This window comes from Sardina pilchardus, chromosome 1 (genome assembly GCF_963854185.1).
Source record: "Sardina pilchardus chromosome 1, fSarPil1.1, whole genome shotgun sequence".
Taxonomy (NCBI): Eukaryota; Metazoa; Chordata; class Actinopteri; order Clupeiformes; family Clupeidae; genus Sardina; species Sardina pilchardus.
In genome coordinates this window covers 42,590,288-42,610,287 of record NC_084994.1, presented here as the reverse complement: position 1 = coordinate 42,610,287, position 20,000 = coordinate 42,590,288, and the positions used below count along the sequence as shown (strand labels likewise).

The 20,000-nt window shown below is 49.3% G+C and overlaps 1 protein-coding gene across 1 annotated transcript in view; it reads left to right on the top strand.

Moving 5' to 3' along the window:
• Positions 1 to 20,000, top strand: part of LOC134079069 (voltage-dependent T-type calcium channel subunit alpha-1I-like) — a 163,026-nt gene that overhangs the window by 115,144 nt on the left and 27,882 nt on the right. Inside the window, exons 19-29 of the mRNA XM_062535242.1 lie at positions 470 to 639; positions 3,256 to 3,894; positions 5,173 to 5,273; positions 7,126 to 7,249; positions 7,869 to 7,937; positions 14,445 to 14,623; positions 15,232 to 15,358; positions 16,029 to 16,154; positions 16,366 to 16,455; positions 16,738 to 16,930; positions 19,819 to 19,970. Coding sequence (XP_062391226.1) covers positions 470 to 639; positions 3,256 to 3,894; positions 5,173 to 5,273; positions 7,126 to 7,249; positions 7,869 to 7,937; positions 14,445 to 14,623; positions 15,232 to 15,358; positions 16,029 to 16,154; positions 16,366 to 16,455; positions 16,738 to 16,930; positions 19,819 to 19,970 — 1,970 coding nt within the window. The remainder of the gene's footprint in view (positions 1 to 469; positions 640 to 3,255; positions 3,895 to 5,172; positions 5,274 to 7,125; positions 7,250 to 7,868; positions 7,938 to 14,444; positions 14,624 to 15,231; positions 15,359 to 16,028; positions 16,155 to 16,365; positions 16,456 to 16,737; positions 16,931 to 19,818; positions 19,971 to 20,000) is intronic.

The window sequence follows — 20,000 nt, the reverse complement described above, 5'->3', positions numbered from 1 at the left end:
ACTATCAGCTGACACTCCCATAAATCCATATGCATGAGACGGAAAAGCGCAATTTGCCATTTTCAGCTCCCGCGACAGGCAGTCTGCGCTTTCACCTCATTGCGGCATGTTGATACATACCTCGCCATCTTTCTATGCGCACGTTGCGAAACAAATACGCCTGAAATGGGCGCAAAAGCGTTAGTACATCTGCCCCTCAGTGCCTCGTGTCCAATTACTAGCAAGTCGCTAAATGACATGAACATATTGCATTCATACTCCATGGCCTCTCCTCAGCGTATCACTGCTAGTCTCTTCCTGTCTCAGTACGGCTTGAGCTGGGAGTACAAACTCCAGTGTGTAAGCTATCAGCCAACAGTTTCCTGACTGAACTAAGTCTGTGTGATTGATGTGATTTAAACCCTCTGCACTGTACCGTACCGGAGTCCAAGTGAGTGACCAGCGCTGCCCTCTCTCTGTGTCTGTCCAGACCCCAAGATCTGCACCCTGACCCCCAATGGGCACCTGGAGATGGGCCCGCTGTCGGTGGCGGCGCGGGGCGTGTTTGCGGCCGAGAGGATGAGCTTCGCACTGGGCTCCCGCAAGAGCAGCGTCATCAGCCTGGGCAAGACCAGCCTGGAACAGCGCTCCCTCTCCCTGGTGAGTCAAGCCCACACATACAGTAATGTCATATTTACTGTGCTTGTGCTTGTGCTTGTGCTTGTGCTTGTGCTTGTGCTTGTGCTTGTGCTTGTGCTTGTGCTTGATCCTGTTGTTGCCTTTGTTATTGTTGTCTTTATCTTTGTCTTCGTCTTTGTTGTTGTCTTTGTCTTTGTCTTTGTTGTTGTTGTTGTTGTTGTTGTCGTCTTTGTCTTTGTCTTTGTCTTTGTTGTTGTTGTTGTTGTTGTCTTTGTCTTTGTCTTTGTCTTTGTCTTTGTCTTTGTCTTTGTCATTATTGTTGTTGTGGTCACTGTGGTCGTTGTAGTTGTGGTTGTTGTCACTGTCTTCATATGTTTGTCTGTGAGAGCTGCGGTAATAGAAGAATCGGATTATGAGAGGATTGTGAGTGGGCAGAGGAAGGGTATGAAGCGGAATATGTGTGTCCATCCTCTCTGGACCGTGTCCCATTCTCACACCAGTCTGGGCTGAACGCTCCTGCCTCCTGATCCGGGGCGCAAACGACATTCGGGAACTGACCGCGAGCTGGACCCGGTCCGCCGGTTGTTTTGTTGCGCGCGTCGCCGTGTCAAAGGGAGTCATGCCTCAGGTGGCGGATTCGATCCGCTCCAGCGTCCTTCACCCCCCCCCCCCCCCCCCCCCCCCTCCGGTCATCTGTCTGCCCCCGGCCCTTGAGTCGACGTGTGAGCTCGGCAACAGAAAAACTCCGTCTGAGGGAAGGTCGAGTTGAAAAGAGAGTCTGAAGACTTTCACTGAGACGTTCAAAGGGGAGACTCACCGACAGGTGGATATGAAGGAGGCCAAACACAGTGAGGTTACACCAGCAATAACAGATAATAGGCCCTGGCACAGTGAAAGGGAATATTATGGACCTAATCAGAGGCACTTGTGAGTCTCTCAGTAGGGGGAAAAATATTGAAAAAAAAAGATGGAAAAAGAAACAACAGAAACAAAAAAATGGGAAGGGGAACGGAACAGAAGTGTTGTCCATTCCCACTGGGAAATTATAATAGTCCTCCCACAAACAAATGAATAAAACATTCGAGATGATGATTTGGTGTAATCAGAGCACATTCTGACAAGTGGTGGCACGGAGGCAGAGTCGTTTATCCAAGAAATCAACAGGGAAGAATTTATTTTCTATTTTTTGTGGGGGGGTGGCGGGGGGAGGTGGCTTATATTTATGTTTTTGCGAAGCTCACACCATAAATAAAGTGAAAAAAAGTGGCTGTGTGCCAAAGCGAGCCATGGCTTTGGGTTGTCTTGGCAACCTGTGTTAATTGAAGCAGCCACATAGGATTCCGAGAGAAACTGAGAGAGTGTGCTCGCAAGAGAGAGAGAGAGAGAGAGAGAGAGAGGGAGAGAGAGAGAGAGAAAGAAAGAGAGGAGACCGAGCGAAAGAGAGAGAGAGAGAGAGAGTGAGCGATAGAGAGAGAGCACGGGGGTTTAAATATAGTTTCCTGACGCATCAGTCTCCCGGGCCACGTGAGGCTGTGTGCTTTCGCAGGAGGGAGGCAGCAGAGGCAGAAGCCCGTTTCTTCAAAAGCCCGAGACGAGAAAACAAAACAAGCAAACGACACGAGGGTTTACCCACAATACCACAACGCCACTCTCACCAGCACCAGAACAAGAGCAAGAGCAAGAGCAAGTTAAATGGTGATTTCTTCACTAAAGTATTACCCTGTGACTAAGCCAACTGTTACACTTTACCAACCCCCCCCCCACACACACACACACACACACACACCCCACAAACACACACACACTCACACTCACTCACACACACACACACCCATCCCACCCCAACCAGTCACAGCCCAATCATTTGATGGATCCCATCTGTACAAACACCTTTTTCTCTGATAAGAGGATTGTGCCGCTCCTCGTTCCAGTTCCTTTAATCCACCTGGTGTCGTTGCGCAGGTGAGGGAGCGAGTTGGCGCAAGAGATGAGTGGTCAGGTGAGGTCAGGTGTTCTGAAGGGGCGGCCCTGCTTCACTCGAGGCAGCGCCTTTTTTTTTTTGCCATTATTCATTATTCTGAGCTGGCAACTTCACGTGGAAAGGGTTAAACCAAGACGAACAAGGGGTTTCTATGGAAACTGTTCTTTTTTACTCGCTTCGGTGCTAAATATGTGTGATTGTCGTCAGGCACCTCAGACAATATAGCAGCAGCGTTTGCAATTATCTCCCGGAGACACGTTAACCTCCGGCACACGTGTTTTCTCGCCGCCGTTACCTCCATATGGACATGCCTGTAGGAAAAGTTGTCCAACTTTCTCTCTTTTTCTTTCTCTCTTTCTTTCCTTCTCCTCCCCCTCTTCTGTCTCCTTATATTCTCTCTCTTCACCTCACCTCCTCCTCCTCGTTTCCCTCCTAATTCCCTCCTTTTCTTTCTTTCTCTCTCTCTCTCACACTCTCTCATCACTCTGTCACTTTCTTCCCCCCCCCTCTTGTCTCTGTCATCTTTACATCCTCTTTATCTCCTCCTCCTCCTTTCCCTCCTTACCTTACTTTCATCCTCTATCTCTCCCCCCTCCTCTCTCTCTCTCTCTCTCTCTCTCTCTCTCTCTCTCTCTCTCTCTCTCTCTCTCTGACAGCGGCACAGTCGGCGCAGTTCCGTCTACCACCACTGGGGGCGCCCTCCCCCACCGGCGCACCCCCAGTCGCTCCTGACGCGGCGCAGCAGCTGGAACAGCCTGGGTCGGCAGGGCCGCGGGGGCTCGCTCCGCGTGCGCGGCTCCTCGTCCGCCCGCCTCTACTCGTCGGGCAGCGCCGAGCACGAGTCGCTCCTCGCCCCGCAGCACCAGCACCACCCGCCTCACCCGTTGCACCCGCTGCGCCCGCTCTTCCCGCCGGCGCAGCACCACCAGAGCCACCCGGGCCCCCACCCGCCGCCCCCGCTGCTCCTGGCGCGCCGCTACCCGCACCGCCGCGACCGCCGCGCCCTCTCGCTGGAGCTGCCCGAGCTCCTGCAGGTCCCGGCGTACGGCGGCGGCGGTCCCCTCTCCGCGCCCCTCGTCCCCCACGTCCCCCAGACGCAGGCGCAGACGCAGACGCAGATCCACCCGCTGCTGGCGCTCAAGAAGAGCTCGTCGGGGGAGCGGGCGGCGGGGGGCGAGCACCAGGACTGCAACGGGAAGGCGCCCGCCGGGCCCCAGGCCCCGCTCCTGGGGGAGGTGTTCCCGCAGCTCAACAGCCGCAAGGACAAGGGCGAGCTGGAGGAGGAGTCCGACTACGTGAGTGAGGAACGGAGCGCGCTCAGTAGCGCCACCACATGACCTCAGATCTAGCGTCATACTACACTTGTACTTCCTGAATGCATCACAGACATGAAATGACCATCATAACTGATAGAGAGACGGTAAAAATGACTCTGTTTATTTATCAACTGTCATTGTACAGTGGAGCTTTTAGAAATTGCAGGTTGCAAAAAGCAAGTTGTTTTTATTTAATATAGTACAGTAAATAGCTTGAATAAATTCTGGAAAAGAGAGGATGGGTTATACCGTCAAATTGTCTTTGGTAGACCAGTCTCACATTAGACACATCATAATGTCCCATTAGAGACAATAGATTATGTTACAGTGCTAATGAATATATGAATGCATTAATATATTGGGGGGGGGGGGGGGGTGGAATGCAGGATGAGATAGCACTGATGAGCCCAGTGGCAGTATAGACCCAGTGGGTGAAGAAGAAAGGCCATGTTGACACTTACCCTTCTCATCACTCCTGCTATCGGTAAAGGCCAAGCCGTTTTGGGCAAATGTTAAGCTCCTCACAATACGCCCGCTCCTCACTTCGCTTGACAGCCTGTCTTCAACTTTTAGGCCGGGGCAAGAAACGAGAAATATATTTTTAAACCAAAAAAAAGAAAAAAACTTTTTGTCTTGGCCCACCAGAGATAAAATAAGTAGGATTTTTCCACTCTGCATTGTCTGTGACTGCATTCAGTAATGTACTGTGATAAACCCAAAAGGCAAACGGGAGATAATAAAAGACATTAAACAAATATTGGCTCAGACATTCTGGGGAAGAATATTACTGAATCCCAGAATGACGTCCTATCAATCTTCAGTGGAGAATCCTCATTAGTCAGTCTTTCAGATGACTATCAATATTTGAGCAACACAATCCCACAAGTAATTGAAGTTTACTCTGAGTTTAAATCATGAGTCTGCAGTTAAAGAGTTATATTGTATAGGTCATGTTTCAGTTGAGATTAGATTGTGTCCTTATTACCTCTGATTAAATATGATAATCCAAGATAATGTTTGGGGAGGGGACATGTTACAGGTTGTTGAATTGTCAACCATTATATGAACTCATCCACCTCGTCACCCAGAGAGAAGACATACTCGTCTCTGATTGGCTGGAAGGGTGTCTATTAATTCTGGACAATAATGGCATTCTTAGCCTTGGCTTTGTTCATTAATTCCGTATATCGGGACATGTCGGCAGCCGCTATCCCTTACTTTTGTGTGTGGTGTGTGTTTTTTTGTGTGTGTTTGCAGACGCTGTGTTTCCGCATCCAGAAGATGATCGAGGTGTACCGGCCTGACTGGTGTGAAACGCGCGAGGACTGGTCTGTCTACCTCTTCTCCCCACAGAACAAGTAAGACCCCCCCCCCCCCCCCCCCCCAGTCACCCCCCTCCCTCCATACCTTGCACAGCTCCAATCTCAAAGGACCCCCCCCCAACTCCCCCATCACATTTCTCAGCCAATTGAGATTTTCGTGTTTCATGTTTAAGAGCCCTTCGGAGAAGGTCACCTTTGTAAGCCAGGGGAAGCCATTATGGCGGTGCCCTGGAAAAATGCATGGGTAATACTCGCCACTCAACTCTCCAGCGCAGGGGGCGGGCCAGAGGCGTATTCCTCAGACCTGTCAATTACACGGTAGATCATGACAAGGCAGGCATGGCGATCGCAGAATAGCTTCCTCCTCCTCGGCGACCGGTGGGTGGGAATGTCATGGTGCCCCGTCCCAAATAGACCAGCACAGCAGAGCATTGGAGAAGTCTTTTTGTTCAACAGGCCGTCGTCTACACAGTGTATTCCTTTGCATGTAAGCTTTGAGGGGTTTCAGCTAGCACGTATTATCTAATGTGTCTAATGTGAAGTATTATTATGTCTAATGTGAAGTATTATTGCGTCTAATGTAAAGTATTATTATGACTAATGTGAAGTGTTATTACAGTATGTCTAACGTAAATTATTATTATGTCTAATGTAAAGTATTGAGTAATAACCCTTTGCTAAGGTATCACAGTTCTGTCAAAGGAACTTAAAAAGACTACTTGTCAGGATGAAATAAATGCGCTGCAACTTTACACAGAGTGCTTTAAACGACAAGCATGTTGTCGAGCCGAGAAGTCTAGAGAAGTAGAGTAACCGTGGGCAACAGCGAGCGCAAGAGGGCCGCAGTGCTTCTGAAGTCTCTGCCACTGTTTGGAGTCTTCACTCGGAGCAGCTCTGAGGGGGAAAAAGCAAGAGACGGGATTCTATCAGGCCCTCTCTCTCTCGTCGCGGCACTTATACCCCCCACCACCATCACCACCTCCACCACCGTTAAGAAGCCCTCTTCATTTTCCAAAAGGGGGCCTACAGACACTGTTTCAGTGGCAGCAGCCGCAGAGTAGCAGGTGCAATTTGTCAAGCGCTGAAGTCTTGAGGACTCCTGCTGGTGCTCGGGTTGGGTGGGTGGGTGTGTGTGTGTGTGTTGGGGGGGGAGGGGGGGTTTGTGGCAGTAGAGTTGTTGCTGGTGGGAGTGGAGGAGGAGGAGGAGGAGGAGAGGTGGATGAAGGAATGGTGGAGAGCAGGGAGTCCGGAGTGCCTCGGCTGAACAGATTCAGCCGGTGGACAGAATCAATAGCCAGGGACGGAGCTCTGCCGGCGCGCTGGAAAGTAGCTTGATTAGTGTATCGACCCGACCCCTGCAGATAGCAGGTGGAGCGCCACACAGGCGCGCACGCACACACACACACACACACACACACACGCACACACGCACAGGCACACACACACACACACACGCTCACGCACACACACACACACGCACACATACACACACACACACACACACACACAGGCGCTCACACAAACACACACTCACAGGCTCACCACATGCATACCCTATCTTTAACAGGCACACAAGGACACATACACACACACATACACATAAGCAGTAGCTGGTTATTGAATCTAGAGGGGAGAGCAGTCTTTGACCCTGGTCCTCCGACCTGTGCTATGCACTTACAACAACGTCTTTATTACATCTCTAGAACATTAGTCAATAAAAGTTGGCAATTTTGACATTTTTCCTGAGCTTGATATGGATGGATGGATCTCCCTCATGTGTGTGTCTCTCTCTCTCTCTGTGTCTCTGTCTCTCTCTCTCCCTTTCTCTCTCTCTCTCTCTCTCTCTCTCTCTCTCTCTCTCTCTCTCTCTCATTTTGTGTGTGTGTAGGTTCCGACTGCTCTGTCAGTCCATCATCGCTCACAAGCTCTTTGACTACGTGGTGCTGGCCTTCATCTTCCTCAACTGCATAACTGTGGCCCTGGAGAGGCCCAAGATCCATCAGGGCAGCCTGGTACGCTCACCACACACACACACACACACACACACACACACACACACACACACACACACACACACACACACACACACACAGAGAGACCTTGGCCTCTTCATCTGCCACTGAGCCACATGAGACCAATCGGTTATTAAGCGATGATGGAATAATGGGATAATAAATCTTTCTCCGGGTTCAACGACTTTCAGAGCCGCTCATTTTTCTCCACAGACAGCAAAAATAAACAATTTTGTCTGCTATTCAGAGTAGCCTTTAAGAAACTAACTTGTCATCCTACTACTCACTTGTTTCCTCAACCTAATAAAATGCTATTTTTCGCTTGATTGTATCATCTGGCCGCACAGCTACAGTAATTACTCAGTTATAGTTGAGTGTGTTTTTGTTTCACTCTCACTAAAACGTAGATGATGTTGACAAGGTATAAAAAGGTTCACAAGTTGTGGAAACTGGCTGGCTGCGGTAGTAAAAGTTTTTTGACGTTCCTGTGACGTCGGACTTACCCAAGACGAGCCCCATTTCTACCTAAAGGATATATGGTAGCCCATATTGTATGTAACCTTTATGTTCCTTTATTCTTCTTTGACTCTCTCTTCCTCTTTTCCTCTCCCTCCTGCAGGAAAGGGTCTTCCTCACTGTCTCCAACTACATCTTCACTGCCATCTTTGTGGCTGAGATGACAGTCAAGGTAAACACTACAGACCATGCACTACAAACTAGGAGACATGAAAAGAACTGAATTAAAAAAAAAAACAGTACAATAAAAATAGTAGTAATAATAGTAAATTCACACTTGTTCACACAAAGATCAAGGTGTGATCTTTTTCTGTCGAGTAAATATATTCACTCAAGGCGCTCGGGCTCACTTCAGTCAAGGTAAAGTGCTGTGTGTTTGCACCTCGACGCCTGAAAAAAACAACATCGAAAAGAAAGCTGAAGTAGCCTCAGATGAGTCAGAGAGCCGCGTCCTTGAGTTCTCCAAAAGGCCCGCAGGTTCTGTTTCATCCGGTCGTGAGTTATCACCACGGCCCAGTCATGACCAGGGTGGTCAAGGAGAAGAAGCGCAGTCGGGCCTCCATTATTCAGAGGCACTCCAGGCAAACTCAGACCGAGGACGTCTCCTGCATGTGTAGACTCTGAGAAGGGAACTAAAGGAACAGCAGCTACGTTTACTGTACATGGACGTTCTGATTGAATTATTCCGACTGAAAAATGTGTGCTGTTTGCTTACATGGGGTATGTTCTATTACGATCAGGAGCCCTCAAGTGCTCTAGAGTCCTTGATCGGATTAGCCGTTGTTGCCTATTCTTGAAGATACAGCAGTCTATCTGATTGGGATAGGAACATTATACATCGCCGCTTTCATCTCAATTAACATTCTGGTCAGGCATTTTTATTCCAATTTAGGTGTTTATTTGAGATTTTTTAATTCTGATTGAGCCTAGCTTTAGAAGCGGCAGATTGCTTTATACTGGAAGAGGTTGAACTGCAGCAAAACTACGAGGACCGTATTATTAAGTATAAGTATTATTTAGAGAAATCTGTTCCTACTTTTTAAAAGAAAAAGGATCAAATTGATGGGTACCTAAACTAAAACTATAGTAAATCAATGTGACCATCATTGCTATACATGACTGCATGGTCTGATTGGATAGTGTGGTATCTATGAGTTCCTCCTCCGGGCTGTTAGAGGCCATCTTTTTTTCTCTCCTCCCTGGCCTCCCGTCAGTGCCCTTGGATCAGTGCCCTTCTTTTGCATTCCTCCTTCTTTATTTTGGACCATATTTTGGTCCTCCACTTCAGATGCTCAGGGCCTTTCATGTGTGTCCCTCAACTTGTGGGAGGCCTGCTCTACTCCAGGTGGATGATCATCAGGCTGCCCAGGGCCTGTTGCTTTACAGGGAGCAACTTTGGCAATCGTCCACCACGTCTCCCCAGGGATTGGACGCCTGTGCCAGGGGCTGAGGAAAGGGCCTCAGCTGCGTGTGTGTGAGATGAGATGTGTGTGCTTTGCTTTGCTTTGGAGATGTGTGTGTGATTTTAGTTGGTCTGTACCTCCCTCTCCAGGATGCTGCTTGATTTCTGCCAGGTGTTTGCCGTATGCGTTTCTCGACGGGATCCTCCCTGCAGCACATATCATCGTCCCTCTCAGTGTGACGTTTACACTTTGCTACAATTCGTGCCACAAATTGTCTTGGACAGACAGTGCGGTCATTACCATTGTGGGTGATCTTACCTGCCAGCTCTCTCTCTCTCTCTCTCTCTCTCTCTCTCCCTCTCCCTCTCTCTCTCTCTCTCTCCTACCTGCCTCTGGACGCCCTTCTTCCTGGACTCCCTCTCTGCTCTCAGTGAGGTCTAGATGGACCTGGAGGCCTCCGAGTCCTTACAATGGAAAGTCCGAGATAACGCAGAAGGAGATGGATGAGAGGGGTTGGCATTGGCAGAGGGTCTCAGGTAGTCTTATCGCTCCTGGTGTAATCGGCCCTGTAGGCCCTGTAGAATAGAATAGAATAGAATATATACTTTTTTTGATCCCGTGAGGGAAATTCAGTTCTCTGCATTTAACCCAATTTAACCGAATTAGTGAACACACAGCACACAGTGAACACACAGTGAGGTGAATCACACAACCCAGAGCAGTGAGCTGCCTGCCCAACCAGCGACGCTCGGGGAGCAGTGAGGGGTTAGGTGCCTTGCTCAAGGGCACTTCAGCCGTGGACTGGTCGGGGATCGAACCGGTAACCTTCAGGTTACAAGCCCGAAGCCCTAACCAGTAGGCCACGGCATCCGCTGAGATCCCCTGAGATCCCCATCCAAGCAGGCTGTTGGGAGAGTTGCTTGTTTCTGGTTCAGGTACGGGCCTGTCCCAGCTCATTTGTCTGGCCCCTTCTGACTTCTCCATCATCTAACGGAGCTCAATTATTATGGAGTCCGGGGGGGAGACAGAGGTGTCTTAGATTGGGGCAGAATATGCTGAACATTTCCCTGGTTTAGTTGATTTGGTTGAGGTAGCCAATCTACCCGTTTAGATCTGGAGATCATAGACCCTCGGGGAGGTTCCTTTCTCTGCACAGGCCATGAGTGTGTTTGTCTCTGATGAAACTAATGAGCTACAGTGAATGGATAGTTGGGCTTCTGTTTTGAGTTGGGCCTGTGTGGATGTAATTATTGTTTGGAAACAGGTGAGGGCTGGTCCGAATCAATATTTCGCATCTTCATCAGCCCCCTGGAGGAGCACACAGTGTTCTTGCCTAATGCTTCTGTCTGAACACCAGAATGAACAAACACATGTCTGCGCTGCTCTCGCCTTCACACACATTCAGAGCCATAGTTATAAACAACACACACACACACACACACACACACACACACACACATTCACATTCTGTCTCTTTGCGCTCTCCTCTCTCCCTCCCCTTCTCACGGTCTTCTGCAGTTTGACCCCCCCAACTCCTACCCTGCTGATACCTGTCTGAATACCTAGAAACAGATATTATATCTGTCTTCAGTTCCTCCTTATTCATCCCATCATTTATTCATTTCTTTTTTTCTTTCTTTCTTATTTCTCTCTCTCTCTTTCATTCCTCTCCCCCCCTCCCCCGTGTCCCCTTATATGCTGACTGCAGCATGTTGGACAGAGACAGCGTTGCGCCGCAGCCTGGGCCTTCTCTCCCCCGGCGAGCAATTAGACCATGGTATTAATTAAACAGAGTTTCCTCTTTCAGAAGCCCCTGGTGTGTGTGCGCGTGTGTGTGTGTGTGTGTGTGTGTGCGTGTGTGTGTGCGTGTGTGTGTGTGTGTGTGTGTGTGTGGCCCGTCCCATCTCATTTGTCTGGCCTCTTCTGACTTCTCCATCATCTAATGGTGCTCGATTATTACAAAATGGAGCCCGAGAGAGACAGGGAGGTGTCTTAGATCGGGGCATAATATACTGAACATTTCCCTAGTTCAGTTGATTTCGTTGATTTAGCCAGTCTATTGATTTATTTTAATGGGGATGTAGAGGGTGTGATTTGTAGATGCAGGCTGGTATCTCTCAGATGGGACCACATGTCGGCTGTAGCTACTTCCTGCAAAAGCCTTGGGTATGACCGCTCACAGCATTGTGGAGTATTATCAAGGAACATTCCCGAGACGTTACTTATTTGCTTGGATTTCCACTCGCCTGATAGCCTGGGTTTCCCATACTGCCTTGCGCGGTGATTTATTTCACGCTGCTAAGGCAGTCTGGAAACTAACGCCCCCATGTTCGCCTGATGTTGGAGGCCAATCACAGAACAGGGGAGAAAGCAAGACCATGAAGAGCTATGCAGAGACGCATTTGATTGACATCCGTGGCGCCCAATGAACGGATCTGGGCATTTTTTCAAATACGAGAAAATGAACGTCTGGTTGCCAGACCACGTCTCATTTGAGAAGTGGGAGGCGTTAGCCAGGCTACTCGCCTAACACATTTTTGCAGCATTACTTACCACACACCTGCTGTGTGTTGCATTCTGGGAGCGATGCTCTGAGCATGTTGCTTCTCTCGCTCGCTCTCTCTCTCTCTGATCTCAGACCTGCCATGATGTGCGCTGACAGCTCACCCTGTACAGCAACCACTGTTCCCCACGCAGCCCCCGGGACGCGCGCAGGCAAACACAAACGACAGTCTTTAGTGCAACACCCTCTTGTCTTTCTATCTCTTGCCCCGTCTTCACCTACCTAATGGTTTATGCATTAGAAACACGCTGGTGGAGTATCTCTGTGTGTGTGTGTGTGTGTGTGTGTGTGTGTGTGTGTGTGTGTGTTGATATGCGTTTGGTGCGCAAGCGGTAGCGGGGCTTATGAAATATTCATGGCGATTGACGAGTGGTTTACGGGCGAGCGGCGAGAGGCGCGCGAGGAGGACCGCCGGGTCCGGATCTCGCCGGTGAGTCACACAGGAGGGTGCGCTAACCCGGCCCGCGGCCTGGCTGCACGGATCTCGTCTCGTCGCCATAACGATGACAATGACACCTGATGTTTACTTCACCCCGGCGGTGGTTATTTTTCTGACACTTTTTTTTTTGGCTTGGCCTCTCGTCTGACTGAGAGCGTGGCGGTGTAGTTCTCACCCACGCCCCCTCCCAGTCTCCCCCACTGTCTCACTCCCTTTCCCTTGGCACACTACCCGCCTAAAAAGAAGAGTGGCAGCAGTTGGCATGGTGCCCGGTGTTTACCATGCGTCTCTTCCTCCTCCTCCTCCTCCTCCTCCTCCTCCCCTCTGCACATCTTCCACTTGTCAATGCGGTGTGCTTCCAGTCTGACTCACTGAGACGAGTGACAGTTCGTGCCACCGGCAGCACTCATACGGATGCCAGAGCACCTGTGCCGCTCTCTCACGTCCTCCTCTCCTTCCACTCTATGTCTTCTCTTCATCCTCCTGTCCTTCTCCACTTCCACTCTACATCTTCTCTTCCACTCTATGTCTTCTCTTCATCCTCCTGTCCTTCTCCACTTCCACTCTCCATCTTCTCTTCCACTCTACGTCTTCTCCTCATCCTCCTCTCGTTCTCCACTTCCACTCTCCATCTTCTCTTCATCCTCCTCTCGTTCTCTACTTCCACTCTCCATCTTCTCTTCATCCTCCTCTCATTCTTTACTTCCACTCTCCATCTTCTCTTCATCCTCCTCTCATTCTCCACTTCCCCTCTCCATCTTCTCTTCATCCTCCTCTCATTCTCCACTTCCACTCTCCATCTTCTTCTCTCTTCACTTGTGCTCCCCCTGCTGAGAGCTCTCTGTCCAGGGGCTTCCTTGCTTCACTCACTCTTGTAAACCACTCATGTTTTTGAATGGTCGTGCATCATTCCCTCAGTTTGCCTGGAGATGGGAGAAATACGGATTTCAATTAAACCCATGAATAGGACTTCCTGCTTTCAATGATGTACAATGATGATTTTTACATCATTGACAGCAGGATGTCCAACATTGAAATCCGTATTTCTCCCATCTCAAGGCAAACTGAGAGAATGATGCATCACCATTCAAAAACATGACTGGTTTCCTAAAGATAAAAAGCTTAATGCTAATCGGTGAAGTGTCCCTTTAATTCTGGCGACGATAGTCATCTAATATTCAATGACTATTTGACTATTCAACAAGCCTTTCACAGAGTGGCCAACTGATTGCCATCTCAATCTCTGACCCCAAATCTGAGCGTAGTTGTGTACCTCATCAGCGTCTCCGAAGTGTCCTTTAATTGTTTTGGTGACCCGGTGTGATGAAGCTGCCCCCCTGCATGTCTGTTTACAGTAATGGCTTTATGCCGCGGCGCGAGGTCTCGGCCGTGCGCTCCCGTTAGTTCCCGGAGGAGAGCGAGTGGAGCTTAAATGGCTTTGACCAGAGCACAGTGCCCTTTTCATGGGCTATACCCGTAAAGGCTGCACTTAGCCCATAGTTTATTCAGTATCCCTCGCTTTACACCTCTTTTCTCTGTGACCTTCTCATTTTCTCTCTCTCTCTCTCGCTCTCTCTCTCACTCTCTTTCCTCCTTTTCCTTTGGTCTCTATAATATGTCCCTGCAGCACCAATAAGTGACAGATTTACTTCCACGTTCCACATTTGTCTCTGAAGGCTTCGATGCGCCTCATCTTCAAAGTCTGTCTCTGTTTGCTGCCTTGCTGCTCTCTGTGTCTCTCAGACGCCGCGGTCTCTGTCAGACTCATAGGCTGCGCTATACGGGACCTCGTCTCGAGTGCGAGATGAATTCAATAGAGCAGAATGGGGCACAGCAGTCGCACTGCATCATCTCAATGAGTCTGGAGCCTCTATTTTAGAGTGAAACAACGCCACTGTGTTGCTTTAATGAGATTGCCTCTCCTTGAATGGCTTCTTCATCTCTCTGTCTCTCTCTGTCCCTCCTCTCTCTCTGTCTCTCTCTCTCCCTCCTCTCTCTGTCTTTCTCTCTCCCTCTCTCTATCCCCCCCTCTGTCTCTCCTTCTCCCCCTCTCTCTTTCTTTCTCCCTCCCGCTCTCTCTCTCCTCTCTCTTCCTTTCTCTCTCTTTCTCTCTCTCTCCTCCCTCCTCTCTTTCTCTCTCCCTCCCCTCTCTCTGTTCTCTGTCTCTCCTTCTTCCTCTCTCTCTACCCCCCCCGTCTCTCCCCCCCCTTCTCTTTCTCTCTCCCTCCCCTCTCTCTGTTCTCTGTCTCTCCTTCCTCTCTCTCTCTCTTTCAGGTGGTGTCCAAGGGGCTCTACCTCGGCGAGCGGGCCTACCTTCGCAGCAGCTGGAACATCCTGGACGGTTTCCTGGTCTTCGTGTCGCTCGTGGACATTGTTGTGTCCATGGCGGGCGGCGCCAAGATCCTAGGCGTCCTGCGTGTGCTCCGGCTGCTCAGGACATTGCGCCCCCTCAGGTGAGGAGGACTCATTGTGCCAATTAGTTTTTTTGGTTTGTTTATTTTTAGTTCTCCCAATCCAGAAAAAAATAAACATGTTTCTGGTTTTCATTTTCAACCCCCCATATTAAGATATTGGCACACTGGTGCAGTGCAGAGTTTATCGATGCTAGTCATGTTTATTTTTTTCTGATATGAATTGGCTAAACAAGCTGAATGCTCTTGGGTGGCTAAGCACAGACATAATCCAACATCATTGATTCAGCTTGACACTGTGCCTTGCAGCGACGCAAGATAATATTCACAGCTGAATGGAGAACGGAATGCTAAGAAACTTTCAGTGTTTTATTGATTGACTGATTGATCAATTCCAGTCTTTCCTTCCTTCCTTCCTTTCTTCCCTCCTTCCCTCCTCCTTCCCTCCTTCCTTCCTTCAATCCTTTCTTCCCTCCTTTCTTCCTTCCTTCCCTCCTTCCTTCCTTCAATCCTTCCTTCCCTCCTTTCTTCCTTCCTTCCCTCCTTTCTTCATTCCTTCCTTCCCTCCTTCTTTCCCTCCCTCCTTCCTTCCCTCCTTCCCTCTCTCCCTCTCTCCTTCCTTCCTCCATGTGTTCTTCCACACGTGGCAGGGTGATCAGTCGAGCTCCAGGACTTAAGTTGGTGGTGGAGACCCTCATCACCTCGCTCAAGCCCATCGGCAACATCGTGCTCATCTGCTGTGCCTTCTTCATCATCTTCGGCATCCTCGGAGTCCAGGTACCGCTTCATGTTCTTTTTCATTTGATTTAGGAATGAGTGTGCGATATTGCCATCGTTGTTGATGTTGTTGCTGTAGGGGTTGTGTGTGTGTGTGTGTGTGTGTGTGTGTGTGTGTGTGTGTGTGTGTGAGAGACTATACTTTGTTGTATCAAGGTAGCTTAAAATGTTATAGGCGTTTTTATGATCTGTTTAGCTGTCTGTCTGTGTGCAGTTCTGATGTACAGAGCCACACTGTACATGTAACATGTATGTGTTTATATCTCGACGACGTTGGAGTGTGATGAGAGTGAAATGATTCTAATGTGCCGAGTTCCATATGCTTAGCACGGACGTCCGCCCGCCTTCTCCTCAGCGCCGCAATCCTGCTTCTTGACAAGCTCTGAGATCTCCCATCTAATCTGATTTATTCCACTATCTATCTCCCGAGAGCCACTGTTTTGGGTTGTTTCTTTTTTCGGTAAGGATGCAGAGAGGCGAGGATTGTGATAAGTCATGCAGGAGTTAGAGCCTTGGGAGTTTATTTCCACTTACTCAAAAAACACTCCGTTATGAGTTTTGACTCGCACTGGGTGAGGAGATGCACTTAAAAGACGTCTCGATGTTTGCTTTTCCAGTGTTTATGCATTGACTTATTTACTTGTTTGTTTATTTATCTGGTCTTCCACAGCTTTTTAAGGGAAAGTTCTACTACTGTGTGGGGCTGGACGTGAAGAACATCACCAATAAATCCGACTGCCTGTCTGCCAATTACAGATGGGTTCACCACAAGTACAATTTTGATAATCTTGGACAGGTACGACTATTTTCTAATTCACGTTTTTTTCAAGTACATGATTTTATCAGTGACCATACAGTTCTGTGCTTTACAGTAGGTATGTCATAGAAGACTTTTGGTGTTTGGGATTTTGGCTGTGAGACAGATACTGTACATGTATGCATCAGTAACTAGGAGTGAAGTGGTGAGCTGTAGCTGAATAGTCTCTCCTATATGTTTGGTACTACAGGCTTTGATGTCCCTGTTTGTGCTGGCCTCCAAGGATGGCTGGGTGAACATCATGTATCACGGCCTGGATGCTGTTGGTATAGATCAGCAGGTACACACACACACACACACAGACACACACACTCGCGTATGCAAACACACACACACACACACACACTAAAGCATGGACACAGAGACACCCCCACACGTTTAACACACATTGAAGCTTTCCACTCGTTAACTACAAAGGAAATATGATGTCTTCCTCTCATCCTTACCCTAATTGTATCCTTATTTTAACAATGATTCTTTTCTCTCTTCATCCTCTCTCTCTCTCTCTCTCCCTCTCTCTCTCTCTCTCTCTCTCTCTCTCTCCCTCCATCCCTCCCTATAGCCCATCATGAACTACAGCCCGTGGATGCTGCTGTACTTCATCTCGTTCCTGCTGATCGTCAGCTTCTTCGTGCTCAACATGTTCGTGGGCGTGGTGGTGGAGAACTTCCACAAGTGCCGTCAGCACCAGGAGGTGGAGGAGGCCAAGAGGAGGGAGGAGAAGAGGCAGCGCCGCATGGAGAGGAAGAGACGGAGTAAGGGAGGAGGAGGAGGAGGAAGAGGAGGGAGAGAGAGAGCGAGAGAGAGAGAGAGGTAGATAGATAGATAGAGAGAGAGATAGAGAGAGGGAGGGAGAGAGAGGGAGAGAGAGGGAGTGAGAGAGAGGGGTTGTGTTTATTGCCAATTAAACGAGGGAGAGGATCAGTGAGGGTGGAAGGAAGGGAGTTAGGAAGAGAGTGGGGGATAGAAAAGAGTGGCGTTTATTACCAATTAAAGGAGGAAGGAGGGAGGAACAGAGAGAGAGAGAGAGTTTGGAGGAGGAGAGGAAGGGAAGGAGGGATAGTGAGATATATAATTAGAGTAAGAGGTGAGGATGAAGAACAGAGAGGGCTGGTGAAGGATACTTTCAAGTTTTCAACTTTTGTCTTTTGAGTTTCATTTATTACCAGTAGAAAGGAATAAATAAGCGATAGAGAGATACAGAGAAGGAAGAATAGAAGGAAGGATGGGAGGGAGGGAGGGAGGAAGGAAGGAGAGAATATGGTAGTAAACGGAGCCATTTAGAACACAGCGTGATGAAGCCGAGAGATGTGTGATTGAATGTAAACAAAGAAGGTTCAGAAGCTAAACAAAAACAACAGCGAGCAAATCTGCCTGTGCATGGAGATTAGAAATGGCCAATGAGCATGACACACAACCATATGGCTTGTGCTGCTTACGTGCAGCTGGAGTTCCACTCTCCATCACCAGCGACGACGTCTCTAATTTTAACGCGGCTAGCGCCGACTCCACTCAGCGGCACGGCCATTAATATACGCGCATGTGGGCCACGCCTCTTAATGAGAGTGTGCGTACATGCAGCAGTCTAGCTAATCCCAGATACATCCCAGAATAATATATGATGATCGTCTGCGTGCGTCCGTGACTTAAGAGTGGGGCTGGGAACAGGTGGGGCTGGAGCAGGTTAACTCTGCCTCGGCGGCGAGGATCGCAGGTCGTGCGGCGGCGCCGTAAGTAGGTCAGCCCGATGGCTCCTCCTCGGCGCTACCTTAATGCCTTTAATACATGAATAAAGCCATTAGTTATTTCAGTGCGTTGGGGCCCCATTTGTCTCGCTGCTAAAAAGAGGGACAGATTCATCTGTGTCTCTTCCTCCCTGTGTCTCACTTATCTCTCTCGGTGTCATTTTCCACCCGTCCGCTATCCTACCCATCCTTCATCACCCTCGCCGCATATATTCCTCTTCTTCTTCTCCTCCTCTTCCCTTTCTGGCTTCCCCCTTATGGCACTTCTTCAATCTTGCTGCCATATTTTTCTTCTTCGCCCCCGAGCAGCCTCCCCATCTTGCATCATTTCCTAGCCCCTCCCTCCTTCCCTCTCTCTTCCTCCCTTTCTCCCTCCCTTTCTCCCTCGCTCTCTCCCTCTCTCTCTTCCTCCCTCCTTCTTCCTCCCTCTCTTCCTCCTTCTCTCCCTCTCTCTCTTCCTTCCTCTCTCCCTCTCTCTCTTCCTCCCTCTCTTCCTCCCTCTCTCCTTCTTCCTCCCTCTCTTCCTCCTTCTCTCCCTCTCTCTCTTCCTCCCTCTCTCCCTCTCTCTCTCTTCCCTCTCTCCCTCTCTCTCCTCCTCCCTCTCTCCCTCTCTCTCTTCCTCTCTCTCTTCCTCATCTCCCCCTGTTCACCACATCACTGGGCACACTTGATATACTCTACACATCCAGTACACAGATGGGACACTGTGATCCAAGTGATTCTGTAGCCACAGGACAATATATTAAAGTCCTCTCGGGCAGGCTCCTCCTACACCAGACATGCGACTCAAGCGTTCTATTTCACGTCGCGTCTGCTGCAACAATTAGCTTTTATTTCCACTGTAATTAACGGAACGGGCTACACCAGACGTGATGACGGCGCGTGCTAGTCAAACTATTTTTACGCTCCGCAAAACAGCGCGCTTCTTTGTAGACTCAGTGTAGCGCTAGCCTTATGCTAATACGTTTGGGCCCCACACAAAGGCCCGGACTGTCTACCTCCCATGGGTATCTCGTAGAGAGATAAACAGACCATTTACAGCAACGGGAAGACGAACATTGTTATTGTTTTCCTCCAGTTTTTTTTTTTTTTTTCTTCCCCCCCGGTTCTTTTTTTGTCTCTCATTAATCTGGTTCTGTGTGACTGCTCACCAGCAGGAGATGACTTCCAGCAGTCAGCGCACGACAGCGGAGACAGAGCCAGAGATTTGTCGCGTCCGACCCTAAACGGGGGCCGATTCGAGGAGGCGTTTCCTCGGGCCCTGGTTCGGCTCAGTTCAGCCTGGGTTGCCAGATATGGGAGATACAAATCCCCCCTCCTAGCCCTGCCGTGTTTATGAGACGAGACGCTTTGAGAATCAGATTCGCTGCCCACTTTGTGTTTTCGACTAAATGCAAAGTACACGCACCACCACCTCAGCACTGCTGGCTCTTAAACGCACTCTGATTACATATGCATACATTTACATTTTGCCTTTGAAATGCAAATGTGCCAGCGTGCCCATTTTACATGTCTTTTAAATGCCACTTGCAAACATTAACTAGTCTGTCTACGTTATATCACCCGCTCCGAATGCAACCTGTTTTTCTTTTTTCTCTCACTCTATCCTTTCTCCCTCTCTCTCTCTCTCTCCTTCCTCTGTCCTTTCTGCTGCACACTTGTTGTTTTGTGGTCTGCTTTCTGTGTCTGTCCCTCTCTGAGTGGTCTCTCTCCCTATCAAGTGGTCTCTCTCCCTCTGTAAGTGGTCTCTGTCCCTCTATAAATGGTCTCTGTCCCTATCAAGTGGTCTCTCTCCCTATCGAGTGGTCTCTATTCCTCTCTGAGTTGTCTCTGTCCCTATGTAACCTTCTCCTCTCTCTCCATCCCTCTTGCCCCCCCCCCCCCCCCCCCTCGTCCAGAGGCTCAGAAGCTGCCCTACTACGCCAGCTACGGTCACATCCGCCTGATGATCCACACCTTCTGCACCAGCCACCACCTGGACCTCTTCATCACGCTCATCATCTGCGTCAACGTGGTCACCATGTCCCTGGAGCACTACAGCCAGCCCCAGGTGACTACAACTCCCACCATGCACCACTGC